The sequence below is a fragment of the Pleurodeles waltl genome, chromosome 7, assembly GCF_031143425.1.
Source record: "Pleurodeles waltl isolate 20211129_DDA chromosome 7, aPleWal1.hap1.20221129, whole genome shotgun sequence".
Taxonomy (NCBI): Eukaryota; Metazoa; Chordata; class Amphibia; order Caudata; family Salamandridae; genus Pleurodeles; species Pleurodeles waltl.
Window position 1 is genome coordinate 129,589,732 of NC_090446.1, and position 26,687 is coordinate 129,616,418.

Consider the following 26,687-nt stretch of genomic DNA (forward strand, 5'->3'; position numbering starts at 1 on the left):
CAGAGGACAAACTGGACAACACTGGGGAGGAAAGACCCAGAAAGGTCCTTGGGCAGAATCTAGTTCAAACTTCCAGAGGGTTCCTAGCATAAAGTCCCATGGGTCAGAGAATAGAAGCCCTGATGTTGAGACCTGATATAAAGCTCCCAAAAAATACTTGGGTGTAAAATTTGGTGAAAACAGGCCCACAGACAAGCTTAGTTCCAGGAAACTAACATCTTGGACTTAACGATCTGGTGAAAAACAAATACACATTCACACATACACACACTACTGGCCTGAATAGGCTGGAGTCTAGGAGCAGGGAGACTGGACGTAGATACCATTAAATGTTTAAAGGAAGGAAAATGTTATTTATCCTCTGAGCCAGTGGTTCCCAACATGTGGTTTTGGGACCCCCTAGGGGTCCGTGAGGCCTCCTCAGGGGGTCCACAACTGCTGACAAAATTAAGTAATATTAACAGATTAGGTCCCCAGCTTTCAGTAATGACTCAGTGTAGAGGTCCCCGGATCCAATAATGATTTAGTGGGGTTCCCGGGTTTCAGAAATGATAAAGTGGGGTCCACAGAAGTCAAAAGGTTGGGTAGAACAAGTTACTTACCTTTGGTAACGCTTTTTCTGGTGGATACACTAGCTACCTGTGGATTCCTCACTTTATGAATTCTCCCAATGCACCAGCTTTCAACGGAAAATCTTATTCCCAGCTCTCCACGTCGACAAGGACGTCATAATTGCATGGCGCCGCACGCGACTCCGTCTGACATCACCGTGACAATAAGAGGTCCTCACCGGCATACTGACATCAGTTTCACCCATTTTTTAAGTGCCTTTGAGGCGAACAGGTGAAAACTGCCCTCACGATAGCTCAAATGAATACATACAGAAAATCATATTGATGTAACAATTACAACAATCATTTATATATAAAATTAACAAAACATATATACACTTGTAATACAGAAGTCTTGTTATGACCAGACAGGCAACGGGGAGGTGGGTGGGACTGTGAGGACTCCACAGGTAGATAATGTATCCACAAGAAAGTTACCGAAGGTAAGTAACTTGTTTTTCTGATGGATACAACTACCTGTGGATTCCTCACCTTATGAAGAGAGTCCCAAAGCAGTACCCCACTCGGAGGTGGGTGCCTGACCAGTCAAACCAAGAAATCCTGCAACACAGAACGTGCAAAATGACCGTCCCTCCTAACCTCTGAGTCCAAGCAATAATGCTTCGCGAAGGTGTGGAGGGACGCCCAAGTTGCTGCCTTGCAAATATCCACTACCGGAACCCCTCTAGCCAGGGCCAAAGTGGCAGACTTAGCCCTGGTCAAAAGGCTCTAATACCCTCAGGAGAAACCTTCTTTGCCAACAAGTAACAGATCTTAATGCAAAGAATGACCCACCTGGATATAGTTCTTTTATGGCCCGCTCTGCCCTTCCTCTTTCCTACATATGCAACAAAGAGCTGGTCCTCCAACCGAAAGTCCTTTGTTCTCTCCATATAAAAATTGAGAGCCCTTCTGGGGGTCCAAACAATGGAGTCTCTCTTCCTCCTTTGAAGGATGAGGAGGAGGAGAGTAGAAAGATGGAAGGGAAATGGACTGCCCCATATGGAAAGGGGTGACAACTTTAGGGAGAAAAGCCGCCCTGCTTTTCAGCACCACTTTGTCAGGAAAGAATAAAGTAAAGGGAGGTTTAACACTAAGGGCCTGAAGCACATCCACACGCCTAGCTGGCGTAATAGCTATCAGGAAAACTGTCTTAAGGACTAAAAATCTTAACGGACAAGAATGCATGGGTTCAAACGGTGAAACCATTAAAAAAGTCAACACCAGATTCAAATCCCACTAAGGCATAAGAAATGGAGTGGGAGGTAATTTATTTGTCAAAACTTTTAAGAACCTAATAACAATAGGCAATCTAAACAAGGAGGGTTGATCCGGAAGGCAAAGAAAGGTTGACAGTGCCGACAAATAGTCTTTAACAGTAGCAACTGCACAACCCTTCTGTGCCAAGGCTAACGCATACAACAGAACATCAGATAGATGGGCCCTCACAGGATCAATTTGTTTCTCTCCACACCAAACCACAAATTTTGCCCACCTGGCGGCATAAACAGACTTAGGAGTGTCGCTTGGCCGATAAATTAACATCCACTACCTCTGGTGCGAGAGAGAGAGAACTCAGATTGCCCCATTCAATCTCCAGGCATGAAGGTGTAGGCTCTGGAGGTAGGGGTGTAGAACCTGCCCCAGCGACCGTGAGAGTAGATCTGCCCTGAGAGGGAGATGGAGCGGAGGGCACAGTGAGAGTTAGAGGAGGTCCGTGTGCCATACCCTTCTCGGCCAATCCGGAGCTATTAAAATTAATTGAGCCTGATCTTGGCGAATCTTCCTCAGAACCAGAGGAATCAAGGGTATTGAGGGGGGGGACGCGTAAAGCAACTGGTCGCACCAAGACATCTGAAACTCGTCCCCCAAAGCTCCTTGCACTGCATACTGGAGGCTGCAGAACGACGGGCAGTGCACATTCTCTTGAGTGGCAAACCGGTATACCCCCGGAGAACCCCACATCCGAAAGATGTGAAGGACCAGGTCCGGCAGGAAACGCTACTCGTAATCAGCCGAGAAATGCCGACAGATTGTCCGCACCTATATTGAGCACTCTGGCCAGATTATTCGCTACCAAGCAAACCCGATGGTCCTGAGCCCAGGACCAGAGCAGCAGAGCCTCTCTGCAGAAAAGATACGACTCCACTCCTCCCTGCTTGTTTATATACCACATCGCTGTAGTGTTGTCCGTCAAGACTTGACCTGACTGACCGCGAAGGCCTTGAGAGCCAGACGTATCACCCGCAATTCTAACACATTGATATGAAAAGTCTGTTCCACTGGAAACCAAAGACCTTTGATCTCCAGGTCCCCCATATGAGCTCCTCAACCTAGAGTGGAAGCATCCGTTATGACCGTGGCCACCGGAGGCAGCAGTGAAAACGGCCTTCCTTGGGAGAGGTTTCCGTTCACAGCCCACCATGGTAGATCCGCTGCAGCGTCTCTGGAGCCCGATATCGACTCAGAGATCCCCTTTGTGTTGAAACCACTGCCTGCAGAGGCACCATTGGAGAGCCCTCATGCGCCAACAGAATGCAAGAAGCTAACTGACCGAGCAGGCGCAGGTCCTTGAGGACTGGAACAACCGCTCCATTTTGAAACATTGGAATCAACGCCTGGATGTCCTGAATCCACTGAGGCGGAGGATAGGCCCGATTCAATGCTGTATCTAGTACCGCCCCTATGAACAGGAGGCGCAGAGAGGGCTCCAGGTGAGATTTGGGCACATTTATCGAAAAACCCAGACTGAACAACAACTGAGTTGTCATTTGCTAGTGATGCAGCACAAGCTCCAGAGACTTGGATTTGCTCAACTAATCGTCCAGGTAAGGGAATACCGGTATTCCCTTCCTTCGAATACTTGCTGCAACCACCGCCATCACCTTCGTGAAGACTCGAGGTGCTGAAGTAAGACCAAAAGTAAGGACCGCAAATTGGTAGTGTTGCGATCCCACCGCAAACCGGAGATACTTCCTGTGTGACTTAAGAATAGGGATATGAAAATAAGTATCCTGTAAGTAGACAGACACCATCCAACCCTGTTTATTCAATGCCAGAAGTACCTGCGCTAGAATCAGCATCTTGAATTTCTCCTATTTGAGGAACCATTTCAAAATCTTCAGATCCAGAATTGGTCTCAATCGACCATCCTTCTTGGGAATCAGGAAATATCTTGAATAACAACCCTGACCCCTTTCCTGCTCTGTAACCAACTCCACTGCACCTTTTGATAATAGGATTTGAACCTCTTGCTGCAACAACAGGAGATGGTCTTCTGAACAAAACGAGGGACAGGGAGGGACGGGGGGGGGGGGAGGGAGGGGTCCTGAAAAGGAAGAGCATATCCTTTCCTCACAATATTTAGAACACACAGTCTGATGTGGTTAACTCCCACTCGCGGAGAAAAAGATGTAACCTTCCTCCTACAGGAGAAGAATGGCTGAAAATGGGCAGAAAACTATGGCTGCTTCCTTTGTTGTTGCCCCCCAGACAAAGAGGATGATCCAGGGTGCTGCTTGGTGGCCCCTCTGGTCTGAACCCCCCCCCCTCTAAAGGATCTAAATGGGAGGCTGGTAGGCTGTTGGACTGTGGTCTCCCACGGTAAACGGCTCCACGCCCAAGCCCCCTAAACCTCCGAAAGGGGTAGTAGTGGAAGCCTGCAGACCCAAAGACTTTGATGTGGCCCTACTGTCCTTAAAGCGCTCTAAGGCAGAGTCAGCTTTAGCTCCAAAAAGCTTCTCTCCATCAAAAGGCAGGTCCAATAGAGTAGTCTGGACAGCTGAAGAAACGCCAGAGGACCTCAAGCATGCATGCCTCCTGGTAGCAACAGAGGTACCCATCTCCCTGGCCACCGAATCTGTAGAATCCAGACCAGACTGGATAATCTGCTTAGCCGCCGCCTCGGCAACTGACAGGAGTTAACCAAAATGTCCTTGCATCTCCTGCGGCAAGTCTGGAACCATAGCTTTGAGTCCATCAGGGTGTGCACATATCTACCTAACACACAGGTAGCGTTTGCTGTTTTCAGGGCCATACTACAGGAAGAAAAAGTCTTTGTCGCCGACTGCTCCATTCTCTTGGACTCCCTGTCCGAAGGAATCACAGGGAAGGAGCATGGTGCAGAACAGGTGGAACATGAGGCCTGAACTACTAGACTCTCCGGGGTGGGATGTTTTGACAAAAATGCCAGATCTCCAGGAGCCACCCGATACCGCCTTGCCACAGATCTGTTGACATCTGGGGACGACACAGGCTTTCTCCATACCTCTAAAATAGGCTACGTAAGAGCATAATTAAATGGAAGCAACGGTTCTGCTGAAGCCGAAGAAGGATGCAGGACCTCAGTTAGAATATTAGTTTTCACCTCAGCAGCAGGCAACGGAAGATCCAAGAAATTTGCCGCCTTTCTGACCACAGTATGGAAAGAGGCCGCTTCCTCTGTAAACTACCCTGGAGAAGAAAGGTCCCACTCCGGGGAAGTGTCTAGCCCACTTGCTGAGTCAAGTCCTTGGTATTCCCCCAAGGGCTCCACAATATCTCCTCCTTCCAGCAGCTGCCTTTGGTACTCCTGCTCCTCTATAAGCCTTAAAGCTTTTCTGCGCGACCTCAGCCTGGCCTCTAACCTTGGCATCGACAGTTAGCCGACGTCGATGACACCGGCATAAGGACTGAAAGACGCGGACCAGGAGAAGGAGACAATGCGATCCAGATCCATACGGCGCCGTGGACACCTGAGGCTCTGTCATCGGCGTCGACTGATAAGGTGATGTCATCGGCGCCGCAGGTCTATAAGGCGATGTCATTGGTGCCGAACCAGCACCCTCAGCTGGATAAAAGGGCATAAACAGCGCCGTCTTGTAAGGAGCCCGGGAGCCCAATGTAAATGCCAATGGACCCGTGGAACCAGCCGGTGCACCAGGGGGGCCATAGCATTAAACATGGCATTTAAAAATGCTGCAGGATCTGCTCCCAGAGCTGGGAAGGCAGGATACCGCTGGTCTTCCTGCGGCACTTGCACCAGCTGAGCATCTGAATCCTGCACCGCGGGTAAAAAGCAAGGACTCTTTTGAGGCGCGACCACCTCGAAGATCGATGGCGCCGGAGAAGCCTGAGGGCTTTGAGGCTGTGGAGTCATAGGACTAACCTACCACGTCGCCGTCTAGATGGAGATCTTGACCTTGAACGGCTTCGAGACGAACGACGCCTAGAGTCTTGTTGATGCTGCTTATGTTTTTTGACAAAATGTGAGAAGACGATCTACGATGGCTTCTATGTCCCTTCTTCGCCTTAGCCAAAAAGAGTTTGGCTTCTCTCTCCTTCAGCGCCTTCGGATTCATGCTTTGGCAGGACACACACTCCAACGTCATGCTCTGAACTCAAGCACCAAAGGCAATCATCATGAGGGTCTGTAACCGACATGTGAACCCTGCACTCCCAACAAGGCTTAAACCCCGACTTCCTAGGAGGAGACATTGTAACCAGAAACAAGATGGAACAACTTCAACAGTTGCAATAGCTAGGAGAAAACCGTTAGCATCGAAGGCACAGAAAAAAGGGAACTAACGTCAGCACGCCGGCGAGGATCTCTTATTGTCACATGACGTTAGACGGAGTCGCGTGCAGAGCCAGGCAATTGTGAGGTCCTCGTCCTGTGGAGAGCTGGTAAGAAGATTTTCAGTCGAATGCTGGCGCATTGGGAAAATTCATAAGGTGAGGAATCCAGATGTATTTGTATCCATCAGAACAACTGCTTTAAAGCATCTGTTTCTGGCGTATAGTGCTGTAGAGTCACATGCCTTGAGATACTCCTGTTGTCTAGTGTTGGGCTAGGGCGTGTGCAACTTGTTTTTGTTTGAAGAAATCTTCAAGTAACGAGTGACTCCACCTTCTGCTGGTAATGCGCATGGGCATAGGCTTCATTGTTAGATTATTTTATTTTTTTGCTACACGGAGGGTGAGGATCTAAATGGAGAATAGAGTTGCAGAAGAAGATGAACACTTAAAGAAGGAAAAGTGTCTGCAACATCAAAAGAGAGGAGCGTGCCACAAGCTGAAACTTACAGGGTAAGCAACATTTTCAGTTTGTGGCATGTGTAGCTGTAGATATATAGAGCTGTGCATAGACTGTAAAGGAGTCCTCCCTAAAAGTGTGTGGAGCAGACAAGGTAGCTGCTTTCCAGATGTCTGCTATAGGAAGGTCATCCAAGAAGGCAACAGAGGCCCCTTCATGGGTAGAGCAGGGTCTGAGTGGACTAGTCAAAGCTTCGGAATTGTCCTGACTTGGAAAAACGTTCTTCCAAGGTAAGAGCCTGAAGCTCACTGGCATGCCCGAGGGAGGTAATAGCTACTAGAAAGGTTACCTTCCCTGAAAGAAACTGTAAAGGACACGGGTGTCTCAAAAAGAGGACCCGTAAGTCTTGTTAAAACAATGTTGAAGCTCCACATGTGTGCTGGTGGCACCCATGGCGGAAATACCCTTTTGAGATCCTCCATAAAGGCTTAAATAACAGGAACCCTGAATAGTTAAGTGCGCTCCCTGGTTTGAAGGTAAGCGGCAACAGCAGCTAAATGAAGTTTGATAAAAGGTCTGATTTCTGCAAGTGAAGCAGATGACAATGTCCTGGACTGGTGCTTTGAGAGTGTCAATATGTCTAGAAGACAGTAGCGCCCAAACCTCTTCCATTTGGCTGTGTAGCAGGCTCTTCTTGTAGTCCTGTAGGCCCCCCTAAGGATGGTCATACATTCTGAAGGGAGGTTGAGATGGCCAAATGTTAGGATGTCAAGAGCCCAGATTAAGCTTGCTTGGGGTTCGGGTGCCTGAAAATGACCTGATTTTTGCATGAGAAGATCCAGCCAGTTGGGCAGCTTCTCGTGGGGCACCAGGGATGGGTCAAGGATGGTGGTGAACCAGGGCTGCTTGGCCCAGTTGGTAGCTACTAGGAAGAGAATAAAGGATGTTTGCCCAAGCCTCTGAACTACGACTGGAAGAAGGGGGGGGGGGGGGTGGAAGCAAAAACGTGTAGGCAAATATCACAACCAGTTCATCCATAGTGCATCGCCCATGGACTGTGGATGTGGATATGGGAACCTGGAAGTAAAGCTTGGTCATTTTGCATTTTTAGTGGGGTCACTTGTGCCACTGGGTTGAGAAAGTGCCGGCCTTGCAACAAGTTGTTGCCGTTCCACCACTGCAGAGAGTGATGTGTGGCTACAATCAACACTAGATCCTCCTAGTGACCATGTGCTTGTGACCACTGTACAGCGAGGAACGCTTGCAAATGATTGCATTTGTAACCTAGCATGAGAGCTATGGCAACAGAAGAGGCCATCATGCAGAGGAGGCACATGACCTTCCTGACCGTTACTTGAAAATCTGACTGAAAAAGGGGAAGCAGCAATTAGGCTGGAGATGGGACTTTGTGATACTGATGGTAAATCCTATACCGTGTAGGAGATCTGTGATGGCCTGTGTATGGGCAAAGCACTGCTATTTGATTGCACTCTTGATCAGCAAGTTGTCTAAGTAAAGGAAGACGTGGGTGCCATTTCTCCAGAGATAAGCTGCTACTACGGCAAGACACTTTGTAAACATCCTAAGGGCTGTGGTGACCTCGAAGGGTAGCACTTTAAACTGATAATGCTGGCCACTTACCACAAACTGAGGAACTGGTGATGTGCCGGGTGGATCAAGATGTAAAAGTAGGCATCCTTCAGGTCGGGGGAAGTCATGAGGTCAGCTTTCTGTAGTAGAGGAATGACAAACTGGAGTGTTAGCACATGGAAATGCTCTGAGAGGATGGATTTGTTAAGAAGTTAAAAATCGCAAATGGGCCCGAGATACTAGTCCTTTTTGGGAATGAGAAAGTGAGGGGAATATATACTGCCTTGTGGTGGTGTTGGAACAGCACAGGCTCTAGGGCCCCCTTGCAAATAAGTACCCCCTCTCCTTCTTGAAGTAGGCACTAATGTTCTAGGATAGGGTGTGTTTGCGTGGAGGGATGTTTCATAGTGTATCTGAAAGTTACAATCAGTAACTCTTGCTTAGGATGTTGAGAACACATTGGTCTCAGATGATTCCCTCCACTGGAACAGAAACCTCTGTGGTCATTAACCCCAGACAGGTTTTATGTGGTTAGGGGGAAGTGCAAGCAAGTCACTGTCTGTGGAAAGACATGGATGTCTCTGGAAAGAGGTTGATGCTTCAGGGAGGTTGTTTTATAACCTCCGCATTACTGAGACTAATGAAAGGAACCACGGGAAGGTGGTGTTTGTAGTGCTCCCATGGCCTTTGTGGTCTCAGTGCCCTCATTTATCTTTGAGCGTGTGGTCAGCCCGCAGTCCAAAGAGGTACGCCCCATCAAAGAGCAGGTTGTGCTGGACTTAATAGTTTGGAGTTGAAACACAGCCCAGTGGGTCAGCGAAGGACACAAATTTATTCCACAGGCTTCAGTGTCAGCAGCATCAAGAACACAATGAATATTGGTGTGGGAGAGGAGCCTGCTCGGAGCCACAATTTCTTTTTGCACTGGTACGGGAGGTCTTGAAGAAGCCCCTCCATCTCGTCCCACCGCGCCTTGTCGTACCAAGGAAAAAAAGAATAGGCAATGTGCCAATGTGTGGCAGACTGAGCAGTGACTTGTTTCCCCGTCGCATATTTCTTCTTACTTTCCCTGTCTGGAGGCAGTGCATTACCCAAACCCTGGGCACAGGCACCTTTGAGGGCGGTATGCACAGTATGGGAGTTAGGTGGAAACTTTTCCCTAATGTTAACCAGGTCAGAGAGGGGGCACCTAATATTTCTATCCACCCAGGTTGTAATAACCTTGCCAGTCCCAGGCTCCTTAAAGATGTCGGAAGCAGGCTTAAGCATTATTTTTTAGTACGGGAGGTACTGCATGGAAGGCTGAGTGAAAGTGTGTCTACAGGAAGAAATCATAATCTGGTAGCTAATGCAACTCTACTTTATGATATGTCGCCGCCATTCGGAGAAACTAGTGGTAGATGGTAGTGTGCTTGTGCAGGAAAGACTTTGCAGGGTACAAGTCAGGATTAGTATCCCCAGGTGGGTTGTCATCATAAAGTCGTCTCACGGGTCGCCTGAGGATGTGGGTCTAAAGGCATGTCATAAGGCTCAGGAGGGTACCCTGGACTGTTTCCACCTCACCCACAATGTGGTCACTCCCTGTAGAGAGTGGGATGAAGGGTTAGCAACTTGTAGGGGTAAAGGAGTGGTGAAGTAGAGAGGAAGTCAAATGAGGATGAGAAAGGTGTTATGGAAGGAAACAAGGAAGAGGATGTGGTGGACTAGCACCTCTGTCATGGCGCTGAGGGGTTATAGGCACAGGCTCCACTGGCCTCCTCAAATTTCAGCTTCCTCTTGTGTGGAGCAGTCTTTGACCTTCGCGGGAGGCTGAGCAAGGATATGACCAGCCTAAGGGTGTATGAGGATCTCATGCTGCCAGGCATCAAGCTCATCTTGAGTGCGTTGAAGAATGGACTGATCTTGATCCTAGAAGGCAGAAGATGATGGCGCTCTGGATGCAGACTGTTTCAGCACCAAAAATAGCAGATGAGCTGGCAGCACTGAGATGTATTTTGGCTCTGAGAATTTCAAGTTTGCCGATGGTCTGGAGAGAGTCTTCGATGCCCTTAGGACATGGTGGTTGAAGCCAAATGACTTATGGGCTTTAGCGCCGGGATGTGTGTGGATGCCAGGTCCAAAGCATAGTGTTGGTGCCGACCACGGCCTTCTGGCAGTGGTAAATAGGACGCACTGTGGCAGGCTTCTGGGCTCAAAGCTTGACCCACTCTGGCAAAGCTCTGCCCCTGTACAAACCATAGATGTGGAGGAGGTGGGGTGGTCTTATTCATGAAAGCCATCTCCGGTGGATGACGTTGGGAAGACGGCGACTCATCCACTTGGACCTCAGAGCTCTCTTACATTGTGAAGACGTGGCCATTTGCGGCCGAAGTCCTCGGCTGTGGCTCGGCTTCAACGTCCTTTTCTGCAAAGATCAGCAGTGTCATGGTTCTGCTGGTGCACCATGGAAATAGATGTGATGTGTCAGGCTTGATAGTAGCACATGGTCTTCTTATTACTGAAGGCAAGGTCAGCAGTACAGGAGGCCTTTGTTGGGATCCGGAGACAGAGGTTACACATCTGATGTAGGTCTGTCCATGAAAATGTGAAGCAGCACTTTGGTCAGTTACTGAATGGAGTTATGACCGTCACAGATGGAACATTCGTGGGCGTCGAACTGCAGACAAGGCTCCATAGCGGCAAAGCCCCTAACAGGCCCCCGATAAGTCTTGGTTGTAGACTTGGATGAAGGTGCGTGACGCTTCAAGACAAAGAAGATGCGACAATTGCTTACATTGACGAGTCTAGAGAATCCGAACGGGCTCTGAGAAACCACCACAAAGCATAGACCCGAAGCTTTGTGAGACACTTCTCAACCCCACAGCAGGAAAAGAAACAATCTAAAAATGGAGGCAATGTCCATGCGCATTACCAGCAATAGGTGGGGTCACTGTTTTGTGACTGGGAGGCTTTTTTGAAGGACAAGTTGCACACTCCCAAACAACACAGATGGCAAGAGTATGCACAGTACACATATCAAACATTTTGTTTCACATTTGCATGGGAAAACAAAAATCACTAAGTCAGATTTTTTTTTTATAATCCTGTTCCAAGATAAATATGTGCACTACTAAGCTTCGTTATCAACTTAATTACAATAGGTTTTAACCACTCCACATGCTACAATAGTCTACAAAAATAGGTTAAACGCGAAAGGACATACATCTGCCAATATTGCAACAGTTTAATAAAAGCATTACTTTATGTCAGGAAGCTTCATTTCAAATTCATGAAACTCTTCAGGCAGAGTTATGGCATTGTAGGTGGCTTCCAGATTATCTCCAGGAAGATCAACTACACCTATTTCAAAACACAAGATACAAAAGGACAATGAAGCTTTCTTTGAAATGAATGATAATGATAAACTTAATTTGCAGTAGATACAAAGTATTATTGTGTATATTACCACTTCTTAAAATTACGTAGAGATGCACAGAGTAACATTTTAAAATCCAGGCACAAATGGAACTTCATTACTGAATCTAAAAGTCATATTAAGCACCATTTGACCTAATATTGTCTCAAACATGTTGTACAAATCATCCAAAATTTTCAGAAGATGAGCTATCAGTGTGACAAAATTTAACTGCGACTTGCACCATAAGAATTAAACTATTAATTCCCAAACACATTAAATAGCCTCTAATGTTGAACAAGTACAAAAAAAGTGAGAAACATGTTTTCTTCTATAACACATGGCAATCTACAATTTGTACCTTTACAGTTCCCTTGCGTAGAAAGAATAATGGAGTCTAAATCTCAAGAACTTGTGAGACACTGTTTTTTAAATATGTTCTACACATTTGAAGATTAGAATTGATCTAATGTGCTACCCTGTTCCATCCACTAATTCCACTTTTTACATACCTGAAAAATAGTCTTTATTTTGATCAATCTACTAACATCTCAGGACAGGTTTAAGGGCTGTATTATCCTAATCAGATAAAGCATTGAATGCTCAATGGTATGAATCGAAACAATCAAAACGGAAAGAGGGCCCCAATATGGACCTAAGAAACCTCAAAAAATCTTTTTTAAATCTTTTAAAAAACTTTGAGACACCCTCATCCACCAGTATTAACCAGTGGCATGCTTTATTGAGTCAACACTTCCGACACCTACTGTGTCAGGGTGGGCTCGTCCTCCACAAGCAGGGAGTGTTACTATATTTTTAATGAATACTGAGTGGGATCTGGGATGATGCAAACAATAAAATTAACTATAACACCTATTGTTTCTTTAGTGTGTTTTAGTGGTTGTGGCAAGGTTTAAAACACGTGATTTACAAGGGAACATGTCAATGACCCTTTCCATCTCTTACACTAGGCAGTGTACATGTTTCAACCAACTAAGCCCCATTGGGTCTTGTCGCTTTAGTCAGGACCTGAACCAACAGATCCCCGAAAAGGATTCTAAGATAGTCGCCTCTTATATGTAGTAGCAACATTTTACTATTATATATGTGCAGTCACTAACAGTTCTTCTGGAATAATGCACTGCCCAAACCTGAAGAAACTGGATGAAAAAGCACGAAAACATCATACCATCATATTAGAGAAGATATATGAGAGACAGGAATGCATGTCTCTCGTTGACACTGGTGTTGGATGAGACCACCAAAACACACAGGCGTGGAGCCGTCAGGAGCAGTTACAGAAGGCTCCAGTACTACCAATCTCAGTTCAGGGGATGAAGATCTGGCGAGAGATCGGAGTGATCAAGGAGACCTACCCTTTCCATGCTTTTTCTGCTTCTTCCTTTTTGTGCCTGGGGAATATGAGGGCGAACTGGAACACTGTCTTGACCAACGACTACTCCCCCTACCATCACAGGCCCAGCCATTAACAATTTGGCCTTGCACTGATTGAAGGACTTTGGTGCATAATCACAGAAGTGGGAATCATGGTCCAAACCAAAATATCAAAAGCAGGTGGCATGGGGGGAGGGGGGGGGGGGGGGGGAGGGTCGTCGTCTGTGAGGGAGATCTCTCTCAGAATCCCTACAAGGCTTATTAAAACCTTTACGCTTTGGAGGACACATAGCACTGCAAATATAAAAGATTTTATATGAGGAAAATTCATGACCCTCAGGAAAGAGCAAGCTTGGGATCTGCACTGAAGGTAGGGAAATCATGTTGCGCTGCGTTGGGCACTATATGGCTTTGCGGACATCATTCAGTGACACATTTGTCAAGGCTACTACGGTGCTATCAGAATCATTGTAGCTTGGTATAAGTTAGACTGATTACTATTGCTGACTCAGTGGTATCAGAGTAACTATGCCCTTTCAATCAGCTGACCCCTTCATCCCAAATTTAGAGAACACTGAGGTGGTCATTTGCTGTTAAAGAAGCACCCGTAGTTTATTATGATCAACTCATGGGTCTCTTAAAACAATGCTGAAAGTGTTTCGATGTAGACCTTTTGTCGCAGGTATGTAGTTCTTTATTTTTGTATCGCCACCTTAATGTTGTGCATTTCATGATCTGTGTGACTGACAAAAAGATATCCAAGGGTAGGTTGAGACACCACTACTGGCCACCCAATTTAAGCACTGTAAGATGGAGCAACGAGAATCTTCATATTACCAGACCATTAGACTAACTATTCTCTACACATCCAGTGGATTTTGCTACTGCAAAACTGACCTGGTTCGAAATAAGTCTTAATTCAGGGTGTCTCCAAAATCTTCACATCCTTAGGGAGGTCATCTACAAACTTTTGTAGTGCCTCTCCGTGACCAATTGTAGCAGCCCAACAACCATGTTGTATTAATCATTCAGGGGAGTGGCTGAGGGGCTTTAGAGCTTTGTTTCCATGGGAGGCTAAATATTGCTCTCCGTCAAAGTACGAGCTCATTTAAAGAGATGGAAGAATGCTTTTTCCTTGCAAAAGTCGCAGCAGGAGTCTGGCTGCAGGTTTCAGTTGTAGGCGTGCTTCTGCCTGTGCATCTTCTGTTTCTGTTGAAGCAGTTCAATGTCATTTAGAGGACAATGCACCCTAGCTCAAAAGGGATTTGATGGAAGATGTAATACCACAATTATTATACTTCTGCTTTCGGTATCCTCAGAATAGACTCACTAGTTGTGTTCTCTCTCAACAATAGTTTTGTCACCATCAAAAAGGGGCTTGGTGTCAAATGAGAAATCATACTTGACATTCAGAAGCCTTTTAGCATCAAATGTATTTCTTATAGCTCCGATGACATAGGAAACCCTTTTTTAATATCGTTATTGGGCTTTCAATAGAACAGAACATTATAGGCATATCTCCTGATTCATGATACTGCAAGTAACCCAGTGCAAATGAAGCATATGATATGAACTTGACAAAGTTAGCCTAGATATCATAAATGCCTGCTTGAGCTGTTCACTTTGTTACAAGCACCAACGGTAGGCTCTAGCTACTGAGGTCGTTTATCAGCATGAACCTGACAAGCTTTTCTACATTTAACTGAGTGGGGGTTACTAACATAACCACACCTTGTGAAGTAACTAAGGCCAGTGGATAGTGATGAACCAGCTTCAATGATTAGATAGTAAAAGGGCAAAAGAGGGACAGCTTGTGACTTATATCATGAATAGAAGTGAAGCAGTTTTGTACAGAAGTGTTAGGCTATGTGCAGTTGTTTTTTTTTCCCCTAGTAGGGACTCGCCTCCAGAGTTAGAGAGGTTTTTGTTGTGCAGGACAGAGCATTCAGAGAGGGTGGGTATCATCTCTGGGCTGAGTCTAGAAGGCGGTTAACAATGTGCCAGGCTCTGTGATGGGATGTGCTTTCACAGGCCCCTAACTTATCGTGTGAGTGCTCTGCTCTTTGCTTCTGCGCATTTCACCGATTGACGCCACAGACACCTGTGTGGGTGTACTTGCTTTCCAGGGTCAAGTCACTATGCACTTCATGAGCCATAAAGCAAGGTCAGTAAAGAGGGCTGCAAGCTTGATCTTTCAGGTTCACTAAAATAGGCTTAGTGTGCAAGCCTTCCAGCTGTGCAATGTAATGCTCCCTGTCATTTGATAGAGGTGTGACAATTTCTGCCAAATTTTGCAAGGTAACTGGCAGCGTGGACAACAGGAGTTCGTGCCAGGAATATATTAGCTTATTTCCGCAGGAGTGAGATCGGCTCTATGCACATGGAATAACTAAATAGGTTTGAACCAGGCATTGCTCAACACAAAGAATAGGCTAAGGTGTTGGCCTACCCTTCGATTATTATTAAGGGTCTTCCCAAAGTTAAACTCCCATAATCCTGTAGGCCAGTCTGGGGTACCCAGGTATGGTCTCGGATGACCTAGGTAAATTAGCTAAGACGTCTGCTAGTGCCCATGACATGAAGGTAATAGATAACAATATGAGGGTGGCTTTTCTGCATTAATACCGCAATCCAGTCAAAGCACTCAAGTCAGCGCACTGTATGTTAAGAACTGCCCTGTATGAATATCGTATTGTTCAGTTTTCTCCTCAAATGGGAGGAGAGCAGTCTTTGAAAAGGTCACCTATAGCTGTAAGGTTGGCAGTGACCCAACACTTCAACTGTGATGCGGCTAGGGCGTTTCCAGTCCATGATAAAGTAAGGAGAGAAATGGTAGGCACGTAATGAAGGGTTTGGATGTGAAATGTACTCCCCTTTTGAAACTGGCATGGCCACTTACAAAAGGTGGTAGCTGGGTGTTTTTTTTTTCCCCTTGGGAGAAAATAAGTTGTTGCACATCCTCTACCTTTATCAAGACCAGCAGCATGGCAGCGTCATCTAAGTACAGTTCAGACAGTCAGCTGAAAAATCCTTGCATTTGGGATGACAAAGAAAATACTTTACTTACCTGTAACTGTGATTCTCGAGTATTTGTATCTTTCATAGATTCACATGCTTGAATCATGCCCAGTCATTGAAGTGGGAGTCTTACAGTACATATAAAGCAGCAAATTCAAATTTTACATTGATGTTAATGCAAAAGACATTCACTTGAATAGCTTATCAGTGTTACTAGAAATTACCCAATGTCCAGCCATTCAGGTGACAGAACCCTTTAGAACCCTCACCACAAAGGCTCCAGTCTCTCAGATTTTCTAGCACAAGTGATGTATGTAACACGACATGAGGTGAGCCTTTATTGGGAGGAGGGAGGATCGCATATGAATCTATGAAAGATAGCAAAACTGGAGAACCACATATACAGGTAAGTAACATTTTTTTCCTCCAGTATTGGGGTATCTTTCATAGATTCACATGCTTGAATCAGAGTAGTTAGCAGTAAACATTATAATATATATAGAATGTGATGCAAATCAAATAGCTGACTGTGGGGAAAAAATAATAAGTGTCTCCCCTTATGCAAATAAATTCAGTAGAACTGTTTGTCCTACTACTGCGTCCATGCTTTCTGTGGCAAGGAGGCAGTAGTGCTGAGTGAACGTGTGCCTGCTAGACCAAGTTGCCACTCGACATATTTGTTGCATAGGCACCCCTGCAAAAAGAGCTGCGGGGTGGAGACAGCTCTGGTGGGGTGGGCCTTGACCTTGTCTGTCAATGGTTTTCCTGCAAGCTGATGACAAAACTGTATGGTGGCAGCAATCCACAGAGTTATAGTTTGCTTAGTAACAGGATATCCCTTATTTAGTTGTCCATAGACTACAAACAATTGGTCTGCTTCGCGAAAGCAGTCTTTTGTATGAAGAATTTGAGACATCGCTCGACATCTATGGAATGTAGCGCTCTTTCTGCTGGAGTTCGAGGATTTGGAAAAAAACCATTTTCAATATTACTAGTTCGTTCAGATGAAAGTCCAAGGGAACCCTAGGGATAAATTTAGGATTAGTTCTGAGGATGACAGTGTGAGTAATTGTAAATGCCTGGGTGTCACTGATCCTCTTTGCTGAAGTAAGCGCTAGGAGAAGCACTGTCTTCCAGGAAATGTATTTCAACTCAGTCTTGTGTATAGGCTCAAATGGATGCTTCATCATTTGCAATAGTACAACATTGAGATGCCAGGGAGGGATTTTTATTGGAGGAAACAACCTTAATAGTCTCTTAAGGAATTGTTTTACTATTCTAGAAGAAAATAAAGATGGAGAATCCAGGGTAAGGCGAAATCTAGAAATGGCTGCCAGGTGTACCTTGATGGATGAGTGTGAAAGACTTGATTTTGCCAACTAAAGAAGATATGCAAGTATCTATTCTGGAACAGATGTCAGAGGGTGGACATCGGAATCCTTACACCATATACAGAATCTTTTCCAATTGAGTTTATATTTTTATTTGTAGTCTGGGCTCTAGCATCAGCGACCACTTCGACAATTGGTTGGAATATTTAGCTCAGCAATTTTACTGAATTCAGGAGCCAGGCCAACAATTGAAGAGAAGTCGTGTTTGGATGACAGATCTGGCCTCGATACATTGTTAGTAAGTTCGGTAATGGTTCTAACAGAATGTGAGGCTGCTCCAAGGGGAGTAGGAGCTCCGTGAACCAAAACTGGCACTGCCACTTTGGAACTATAAGTAACAGCCGGCAGGTTCCCTTTTCATTTTCTTTCGAACTCTTGGGATCAGTGGAATAGGAGGGGAGGGGAAGGGGGGGTGGAGTGTAAGAATAGATTCCTGAACATTTGATCAAAAATGCATTCCCCCACGACCCTCTCAGCAGTTACCAGCTTGTGTAGTACTTTTATTTCTTGTTCTCCTTTGTCGCGAAGAGGTCTAAACTGGGCTTGCCCCAACAAAGAAAAAGATAATTGAGGGTTTCCTGTTTGAGCTCCCACTCGTGGCAGTTTGCTGTTGTCCTGCTTCATGAGTCTGTAAGAGTTGTACACTCCTAGAACGTGCTCCGCCCTGAGAGTTCTGTGATGTCAAAGTGCCAATTCCATATCTCTTGGTCCTGGAGAGATAGTGCTGGTGAGCGTGTACCACCTTGCTTGTTGAGGTAGTGCATGCTTGTTGAGGTAGTGCATGCTTGTGGTGGTGTTGGTTCGGATCAAAACGGATGAGTCCTTGATCCTGGCTAGGAAGGATGAGTGCTAGGAAGATGCTTTTAATTCTAGCAAGTTGATGTGATTCCTGGTTGGTCCATTTCTCTCTCACTGTCAGGTCGGGGAGAGGAGCGCCCCATCCCTCTAGGGATGCGTCTGTGGTCATTACATGTTCAGGGCTTTGATTCAGGAAGGACAGACCCTCAGAGATGTGCGATGTCTTCGACCACCATTTCATTTTCATGGCCTGCTTCATTGGTGGGGTTATTTCAACAGTGTTGAACAATCCGTTGATTTGCACCCACTGGTTGTCTAACTGTTCTTGAAGAGATCTCATGTGGAGATGGCACTATGTTATCAAGGTAATGCAAGAGAAGAGCATCCCCAGAAAAGATTTGTAGATTCGGACAGAGGTGGATTTTTTGTAGAGGCATATCGCTAGACTTCAAATCTTTTTCTGCCTCTCCTGAGAGACGAAGGCTTTTGCTTCTTCCGAATCGAATACGGTTCCTAGAAAGGTGATGCTGGTTGTAGGAGTTAGGTGTGACTTTTGGTAACTGACTGAGAGGCCTAAGGTTTGGAAAAGGGATAGGCATGTTGCTGTGTCCCTGACTGCTTGGCACACTGTGTTCACCTTTACGAGCCAATCGTCTAAGTACAGAAACACTTCAACTCCCCTTTGTCTGAGATATGCTGCCACCCGAGCCAAGACATTGGTGAACACTGGAGGAGCTGATCTGAGACCAAATGCTAAGGCAGTCATGTGATCCCCTTGATTGAGCAAGTGTAATACATCCTGACGAGTGACCATCCGGAATGATTGTTTTTTTCAGTAACTTGTTCAGTTGTCAAAGATCTAAGATGGGGCGCCAGTCTCCCATCTTTTTCCAAATGAGGAAGACGCAAGAGTAGAAACCAGTTTCCCTCTGAGACTTCGGTATGATTTCAATTGCTCCCTTTTCCATCATTGTTGTAATCTGTAAAAGAAGCTCCTGGAGTGGTTTGTTGGAATTCCAGGGTATGCTCTCTGGTGATAATTTTGAGAACCCACTGGTCTGAAGTGATCTAGGGACATTGGAGGGAGAAGCTGGAAATTCTGCATCTTATCTGAGTATTGCAATAGGGGTTGGTGGCCGGCACCTGGTGGAGGTCAGTGCTTTCTGGATGTGCGAGGTGTCCTTGCCCCTCTTGGAAGACATTCCTCTAGTGGGATGTCTCTAGACTGCCAATGGTGATTGACTACAGGGTGGTGGTTGTTGTGTGGTGGCTGTACGAAACTGGCTTTGATAAGGCTGGTGATGCCTCTATTAGAGGAGACCACCGTAGGAGTAAAGTCCCCCAATTTGCCCCTCAAAAGGGCTGTCTTCTTAATTTTAGGGTACCCAAAGATCTGGCTGTCTCTGTGTCTATCGATTGTAGTGCCTCATGGACATGCTTCCCGAACAGGATTCTCCATCGTATGGCATGTCTAGTACCCGCATCTGAACTTCTGGGCGTAACAAAGTGGCCTTTAGCCGTCCCTGGCTTCTAAACTGTTGAAAGCCTGTGCACGAGACCATCTATGATCTACGTGGCGATCTTCTCTCCCTCTTGTAAGATCTTCTGTGCTTCAGATGTAGCATCCATGGGAAGGAGATCGATATATTGGGAGATGTCCGACCACATCTGGCGGTCGTATCATCAATGAGTTTGGTGCTCTGACCGTTGTAGCTGCCATTGTGGATAATTTCTTCCCTATGGTATCCAGGAGCCTGCCTTTCTTATCTGGGGGCGCGGAAAGCGGAGAGGATGGGTTTCTGGACCTGTGTCGGGCTGCCTGAGTTATCACAGAGTCTGGTTTGGGCTGACCAATCAAACAAGCTGATGAGTTTTCTGGCACTTTTTATCCAATCTGAGAAGTACCGCTGGTATCGAGGATGGGGTCTGCATAACTTTAAGGCCCTCTTCCCAAATAAAATATACATTCGGATCACAGAAACTGACTTTCTGGTATTTTCTTTAAAGTCGTAAAGAAAGCAATCCGATTGTTTTGAGACAATGAGAAGCTGGAACCTCTTGGAAGCTTGTTCCATAATATTGTGGAAACCCTCATATGTCCTGTGGCAGAGAATCTACAGGTGGTGGAGTAGAGGGGGATGGTGTCTGCACATTCTTCCTGGTCCTCATCTGAGGAAGGTGGATCATTTTCGGGAGGTGAAGATGGAGGTGGCAACGGTGTTGCGGGTACTTTGAACTTTGACGTGCGATCCCTGGTAGAAGGACTTAACAGCAGTGGTTGTTAAAGTGATGCTCCTGGTAGTGGAGTTGCTGATCCTGGTGGCGGGAATATATTATAGTAATCTTCTGTCACATGCTGTAAATTGGCAATCAGTGACACTGGCATCTGCACTGTTTGTTCCTTTGTTGTTGTAGTGAAATTGCTTCATGTTGGTCACCAAACGATTCATGAACATAATGTTCATACTGCTGGTCTTCCTCATCGTCTTCTTGGCATTTAGTTTGTAAATCCGAAGGACTACGAGCCACTGCAAACAACCAAACATCGGAATATTCATCTCCATATTCCTCTTCATCTTCCTCCTTTTCAAGAAGATTTTATGGAGGTGCAGTCGATACTTAACTGGGTGATGTACGCGACAGCAGCAATGTCTCATGAGCGGATTCACCCCTTACAGTTATTAATGTTAAGGGTAGAAAAGACGGTTTTGCTGAATGAATTGTTTGTATTGCTATTGACAGTATTGGCGTTGGTGTGCCTGCAGGATATAAATGGGTCCTTTACGGTTCTGTCGTCGATGGTGCTGTCTTCAACGGTATTTCCATCAACGGTGCTGTCATCAACAGTTGTCGTCGAAGCTGTCATCGATGGAGCGGTCACTGATGGAGCTAGCGTCATCAGTATGAATGTTGTCTGTGCAGTCGATGGAGACATTGACGATATCAGGGTCAATGGTTTAAATGTCTGATGTAGTAGATTGGTCGGTGTAGGAGGATTTTGTCGAGGTTTTCCTACCCTGGGACATTGTCGACGGTAAAGCAGGTTTATGCTTTATGCTGATAGTCGTTATCATTGATAACGGCGAAATCATCATCAGGGGCGAAGGAGATGCTGTAAACGTTGCTGTTGCAGCAGTGGTGACCAAAGCGGTCGTCGACAATGAGTTTGTCGACTGCCTCATCGAGGAGACTGAAACTTTTGAAGTTGATGGTGGCAGAGAGCTGGATGTTTTTTTTTTTATTTTAATAGTACTGGCAGCTGGTGTGGAAGGTTCAGAATGACCATTTCCCTTCTCTTTCTTTGAACTCCGCTTTTTCTCTCACAGAATGCGTTTTCTTGGCTGCCTTATTTCATTCTGGAGAGAACTTCTCCACAGATCTATTCCTCTACTTCAATGCCACAGATCTCTGTGAGGTGTGGCTGTCATCAACATAAGAGTGGGCGTATTCCTTGGACTTAAGCTTTTGTAGCCAAAGCAGGAGCCTAGCCTCTCTGTCTCTCAAGGTTTTGCGAGGAAACGTTTGACAAATGTTACACTCTTTCATCTTGTGTTCTGGGTGAAGACAGTATATGCAGTCCTTGTGAGGGTCTTCACAGTGGAGCCTTCGCTTCACACAGGTGCTACAGGGTCAAAATAAACCTTTCTTGGTGTTAGATATAATGTAAAAGTCGCAGTCCAAGAGGTAAACAGTATTCAGAAGAAGTCCTATCAGGAAAATTGTAAACTGAGCAGAGCTCATGGAGACTCCCTTCACACGAATTGCGGTAGAAAATCTGAGAGACTGGATTCTCTATGGTGAGGGTTCTAAAGGGTGCCGTCACCTGATTGACTGGACTTTGGGTAATTTCTAATAACACTGATAAGCTTTTCAAGTGAATGCCCTTTGCATTAATTGCAATGTAACATTTTAATATACTGTTTTCTGTGTACCGTGGGGCTCTCACTTAGACAACAGGGAATGATTCAAGAATGTGAATCTATGAAAGATACCCCAATAATGGAGAATAATAATGTTCAAAATTCGGCACTCCTAAGCCTCTTTGGTCACTTGGGCACCACATCTTAGCCAATGCTACTCAGCGACAATTGTTACCTTGTAATACGTCACCCAATAGTTAATGAAGCACTCAAAAGAATGTCTTGGGAAGGATTATAGGCAAGGTAGCAAAGCATTATAGGAGTCTAGGACACAATCATTTTTGGGAGAGTACCTCCCCGATTATAAATAAGGGAAGAGCTCTCCAGAAGGCCATCTGACTTGTGAGTGCTGGTTATATTGCCATAGAGCAAATCCGTCTTGTCATGCGAAATCCATATCCAAAGATAGCGGAATGTAATGCGCTGCCACCTAATGGTCTCCAGCCACAATCCACATCTGTCGCAGGGGCATTAAGCAGAAATTAAAATCTGCATGACTTTAGCCAGTTGACCTTCAGGCCAGGTATCAGGTGATAAGCACAAAGGAACTGAATTACATCGGTGTGCTCTGCCCCCATACCCCTAAAATAGAGCAGCATGTCTGTGTAAAGGGAGATTGCATGAGTTCTGGTCGCCAGTGGATTGCTTCATGTCTCAACTCCTCTACACAGAAGAGCAGCAATAGGCTCTACAGCCATGGCAAAGATAACTGGCAGCCCAGCCTAGTCTTGTTTCAAATGCTTACTAGGCCAGAAATGAGGCACCTGGTCAAGACTCTCGCCAATGGGCTTGTTTATAACAGCTTATCATCTGTAACAAGCGACTCCAAAGGCCAAATCTCTGCAGCACTTTGAAAAAGTCAGTCAAATCTCCAGAATCAAAATCCTTTCCTAGGTCTAAAACCAGGCATGCTGCACAGGTATAGAGTCCAGGAGTTAACTCCATGAAATGGATTCATTGGCAGAGAATCAATAGGGTGATGGGACTAAGCCATTTTGGTCCGGGTCTATAAGACGCGTGAGGAAGGGCAGCAAATAGTCCACTAAGATGTTGCTAATGATTTTGTATTCAGTGTTGAGGACTGCAAGGGGTCTATAAAACAGAAGGTCAGTGGGGTCCTTGCCCAGTTTAAGGATAGACACGAGGACGACGTTCTAAGGGAGGCTGCCCTCAGCAATAGCAGTCTCAAAGTTGTGGGGTAAGGAGATGAGGATATAGCCGGTAAAATTCCAGAGGCAGACAGTCTGGGCCTGGTGTCTTACTCTTCACTAGACACTGTATAGCCTCCCTAATCTCATTTGGGGGTTATAGGATGTCACAGGGAAACCATTCTTGACAGTGAATCACTTGATGTCAAAAGAAGGGAATCAAGATTTATTTTGGTCTCGCAGAGTATCTTTGTGGATAGAACCCTGTACAAGACAGAGAGGCCAACTCCTAGCAGAAGGAGTACTTGACCAACTCTAGTCATCCCACTAAAGTAGTCTTCAGTCCTCTCACATCTTTATGGCTAGCTTACAGTCAAAATGCCAATCAATGAGTCCTTTTAGATATATTTTAAAAGTTACAATCTGCCACAGCATGAGAGCTGTGGTACCACACAAAGGGTGTGGGACCGGTTTCTGCTTTTTTGACTCCGTCACAAGTTATACATCACAAACAGTGAGCGTTCACTTGTAAGCCAGTTGTCAAAAAACAAAAGCTTGAAAAGCACTCACGTTAAAACAAACAGAATGTATTTGATGTAACTTTCCAGTCAAAAAAGTGGAAATGGTCACTATCCGGTGCTCAGGTTCCTGATCACAGGAGCCAGACAAAAAAACAAATAAATTATGAAATTATGGTATTCCTAGCTGCTATTAAAGAGCCAGTGGATCTAAAATCAAGTTCAAGTTTTATTTAGCACCTTTTCATGCTCAGGCCTTTGGTAAATCAGCAAAAAAAAACATGTATTCAACAGTGTAAAAACTAATTACTCCGGGAAACATAAGGGTCAGTTACTTACCTGTAAATCTATGAGAATCTACATTGAAGGCATAGGCTTTGAGTAGTTCATCTTACGCGTGGGATCCCAGAGTACCCTTTAAAATAAAAAATGGAAGGAAAAAAAGAAAAAGAATAACACCTGTACTGCAGAAGGTCACATTGTTAAAATAAAGGAATCATTTTAGAAACCTCTTTACAGACTATTTGTCTTCAAAAACAGTCAAACTGAAACACCAATTACACTATCCCTAGAATAGTGACAGGAAAAAATTTTGATTTCACAAACCTTTTTTGAAGGTAAATGAAAGGAAAAGAGAAAAGATAATCAAATAAACCACACTCTCTAAAAGCTGCTACTGACAAGGCATAATGAAGTAGTGGAAGAGGGTATTCCGTAAAAGAACACTGTCAGTTTTCCAGTTAGGTCAGTTCAAATTGACAGCAAAGTAGAATCCTGCTTTGACAGTAACCACTTCCAGCTGTTGGCAACAGGGAGGAGGGTGGTGTGCTTATGACTTTGAAGATTCTCCACTAACAGAACTAGGATTGCAAGGAAGTAACTTTTCCTTTCGTTCTTGTGAATGAAGTCATCAGGACTGTAATGAAGAGTAAGCAGGAGAAAGAACATAAAAATAGTGTACTCTTCTTAAACAGTTTAATTAAACCTTGCCTAATTGGGCATCATACCTCCAAAAGGCATTAGTATCTTATAGAAGTATGAACATCTTCTATGCAACTGCTTTGCAGATGTTACCAAGATGGCCTTAAGCAAATGAGGAATTTCAGCCTTGCAACTAGGAATGAGTCCTAGGTTTACTAGACAAATACTGGTTAGCTTTTGGTAACAAAAGAAATACATAGGAAACTACCCATTTCCTTGTAGTGGCTAAACCTATCCGAATAGGCCAGTAATGAACATAAAAGTTTTTGTTTTTCTGCTCTCTAGTTAAAAGTGTTAACACTCTTCTACTGAGTGTGAAGTGGTATTCATGCCAGGAGTGTAGAATTCTGAGGGAAGGTAGGCACGGTAACAGTCCAATTAACACAGAAAACTGGAACTACTGGGTTTTTCAGAACCGGTACTGATCCGGTAACCCAGCGGTGCCAGGGTACACCCAAAGACCTCGGGTACTTTCCTGATTCAGACCACAGAAACTCAGAGTCTTCTAGGTGAAGTCAAAGATCGAATTTATTGGCTGCAGCCAAGTAACAAGCGTCCTAGAAGTACAACAGCACGGTTTGTATGTTCTCAGGAGACTGTGTTTCAATGCAAAGTCAGGTTTCCTTATATACAGTTTTTTAAGCTTCAGGCAAACATTCTTGACATTTTGGTTGGTCATTCACATGTTTTCACTACAAAGGAAAAAACAGTGTCATGATGAAACCTCATATTTCATGTCATCCAACCCATAATAAATTACCCGGCAAGGCCTAGTATTTTTCATCAGATAAGTGTGGACCCCCAATAAAAACGGGCACCTCCCCCTCGTAAAGTAAGAAGAAGAAAAGAGCAGGTGCGAGCAAGATTAGGCAGGGTGTGTGAGCGCGACCCAACACCAGATGGCGAGCTAATGCAGACCATGTGTATCTACAGCGACAGATGCCATCGAACTAAGGGTTTTATGGCATGGTGTGCCTTGATGCTATCTGATTCGGCCACTGGGAGAGGGACTGACCAAACAGGTTTGGCCTGAGGCAATAGTTCCAGCTTGCCCAGGTCAGAGAAAAGTCAATCAAGGTGTATGTGTCCTTGGAATCAAATCTGACTGTATTATAAGCCTATGTGAGGGCAACTTTTAAAATGGCTGCCGTGTATAAAATGGGAGCCACGAGTGCAGGACGAAAATGGCGATTTCGAGGTGAAAACGCTGCTGGAATTGAGCGAAAATGCTCATGCTTAGTGTACTAGTCATTATCGGTCTTTTGATACTAAAATCGTACTGCTGTGGCAAAGTAAATTACATGGGTCCAGAATTTTTAGAACCACACTACTTTTCGCCCAAATTAGGAAGTGTTTCATCACTACTTTGCTCCTATGGAAATCTGTTAAGGGTTTATGACAGCACCACAGTTACCTGTTTTGTGGGACAATTTTTTTCTTGGATTCCTGCTTGTGTTACTGTTTTCCTGTCTTTCCCGTGCCCTCTCCCGACCACCTCTCACCCTGTTTGTTTCTGTTACTATGCGGCAAAATGTAAACAGGGCTGTAAATGTGGTTTGTTTTACCTATTTCTGTTCCTCCCCTTTCTCCTCCACTTCCCTTCGTGACAATGTCCTGGTCGCTGTCAACTACTCGCCAAGCTTACACTACCATCCTCTAGTTTTTACTATGCCTGCCCCTCCTGTCATTCCTGCATGTGTTCAGCTCTGACCCAGATCTATCTCTCCCCCTCTCTCCCCCTCTCTCCCTCCCTCCCTCCCTCCTATCCCAGCCTGCACAGCACGCACAGACGTCACGGCTAGTGGAGTCAGGAATGGGTCTGAAGAGGAGCATGGGGGAGATCGTTCAAAGATGATGACAAGTTACTGAAGAGTGAAGAAGCAGAAGTGGTCCAGGGCAGGGGGAACCTC

The 26,687-nt window shown here is 45.3% G+C and overlaps 1 protein-coding gene across 1 annotated transcript in view; it reads right to left on the reverse strand.

Moving 5' to 3' along the window:
- Window positions 1–26,687, reverse strand: part of RAD21L1 (RAD21 cohesin complex component like 1) — a 1,043,689-nt gene that overhangs the window by 867,844 nt on the left and 149,158 nt on the right. The window contains exon 4 of the mRNA XM_069243305.1: window positions 11,454–11,553. Coding sequence (XP_069099406.1) covers window positions 11,454–11,553 — 100 coding nt within the window. The remainder of the gene's footprint in view (window positions 1–11,453; window positions 11,554–26,687) is intronic.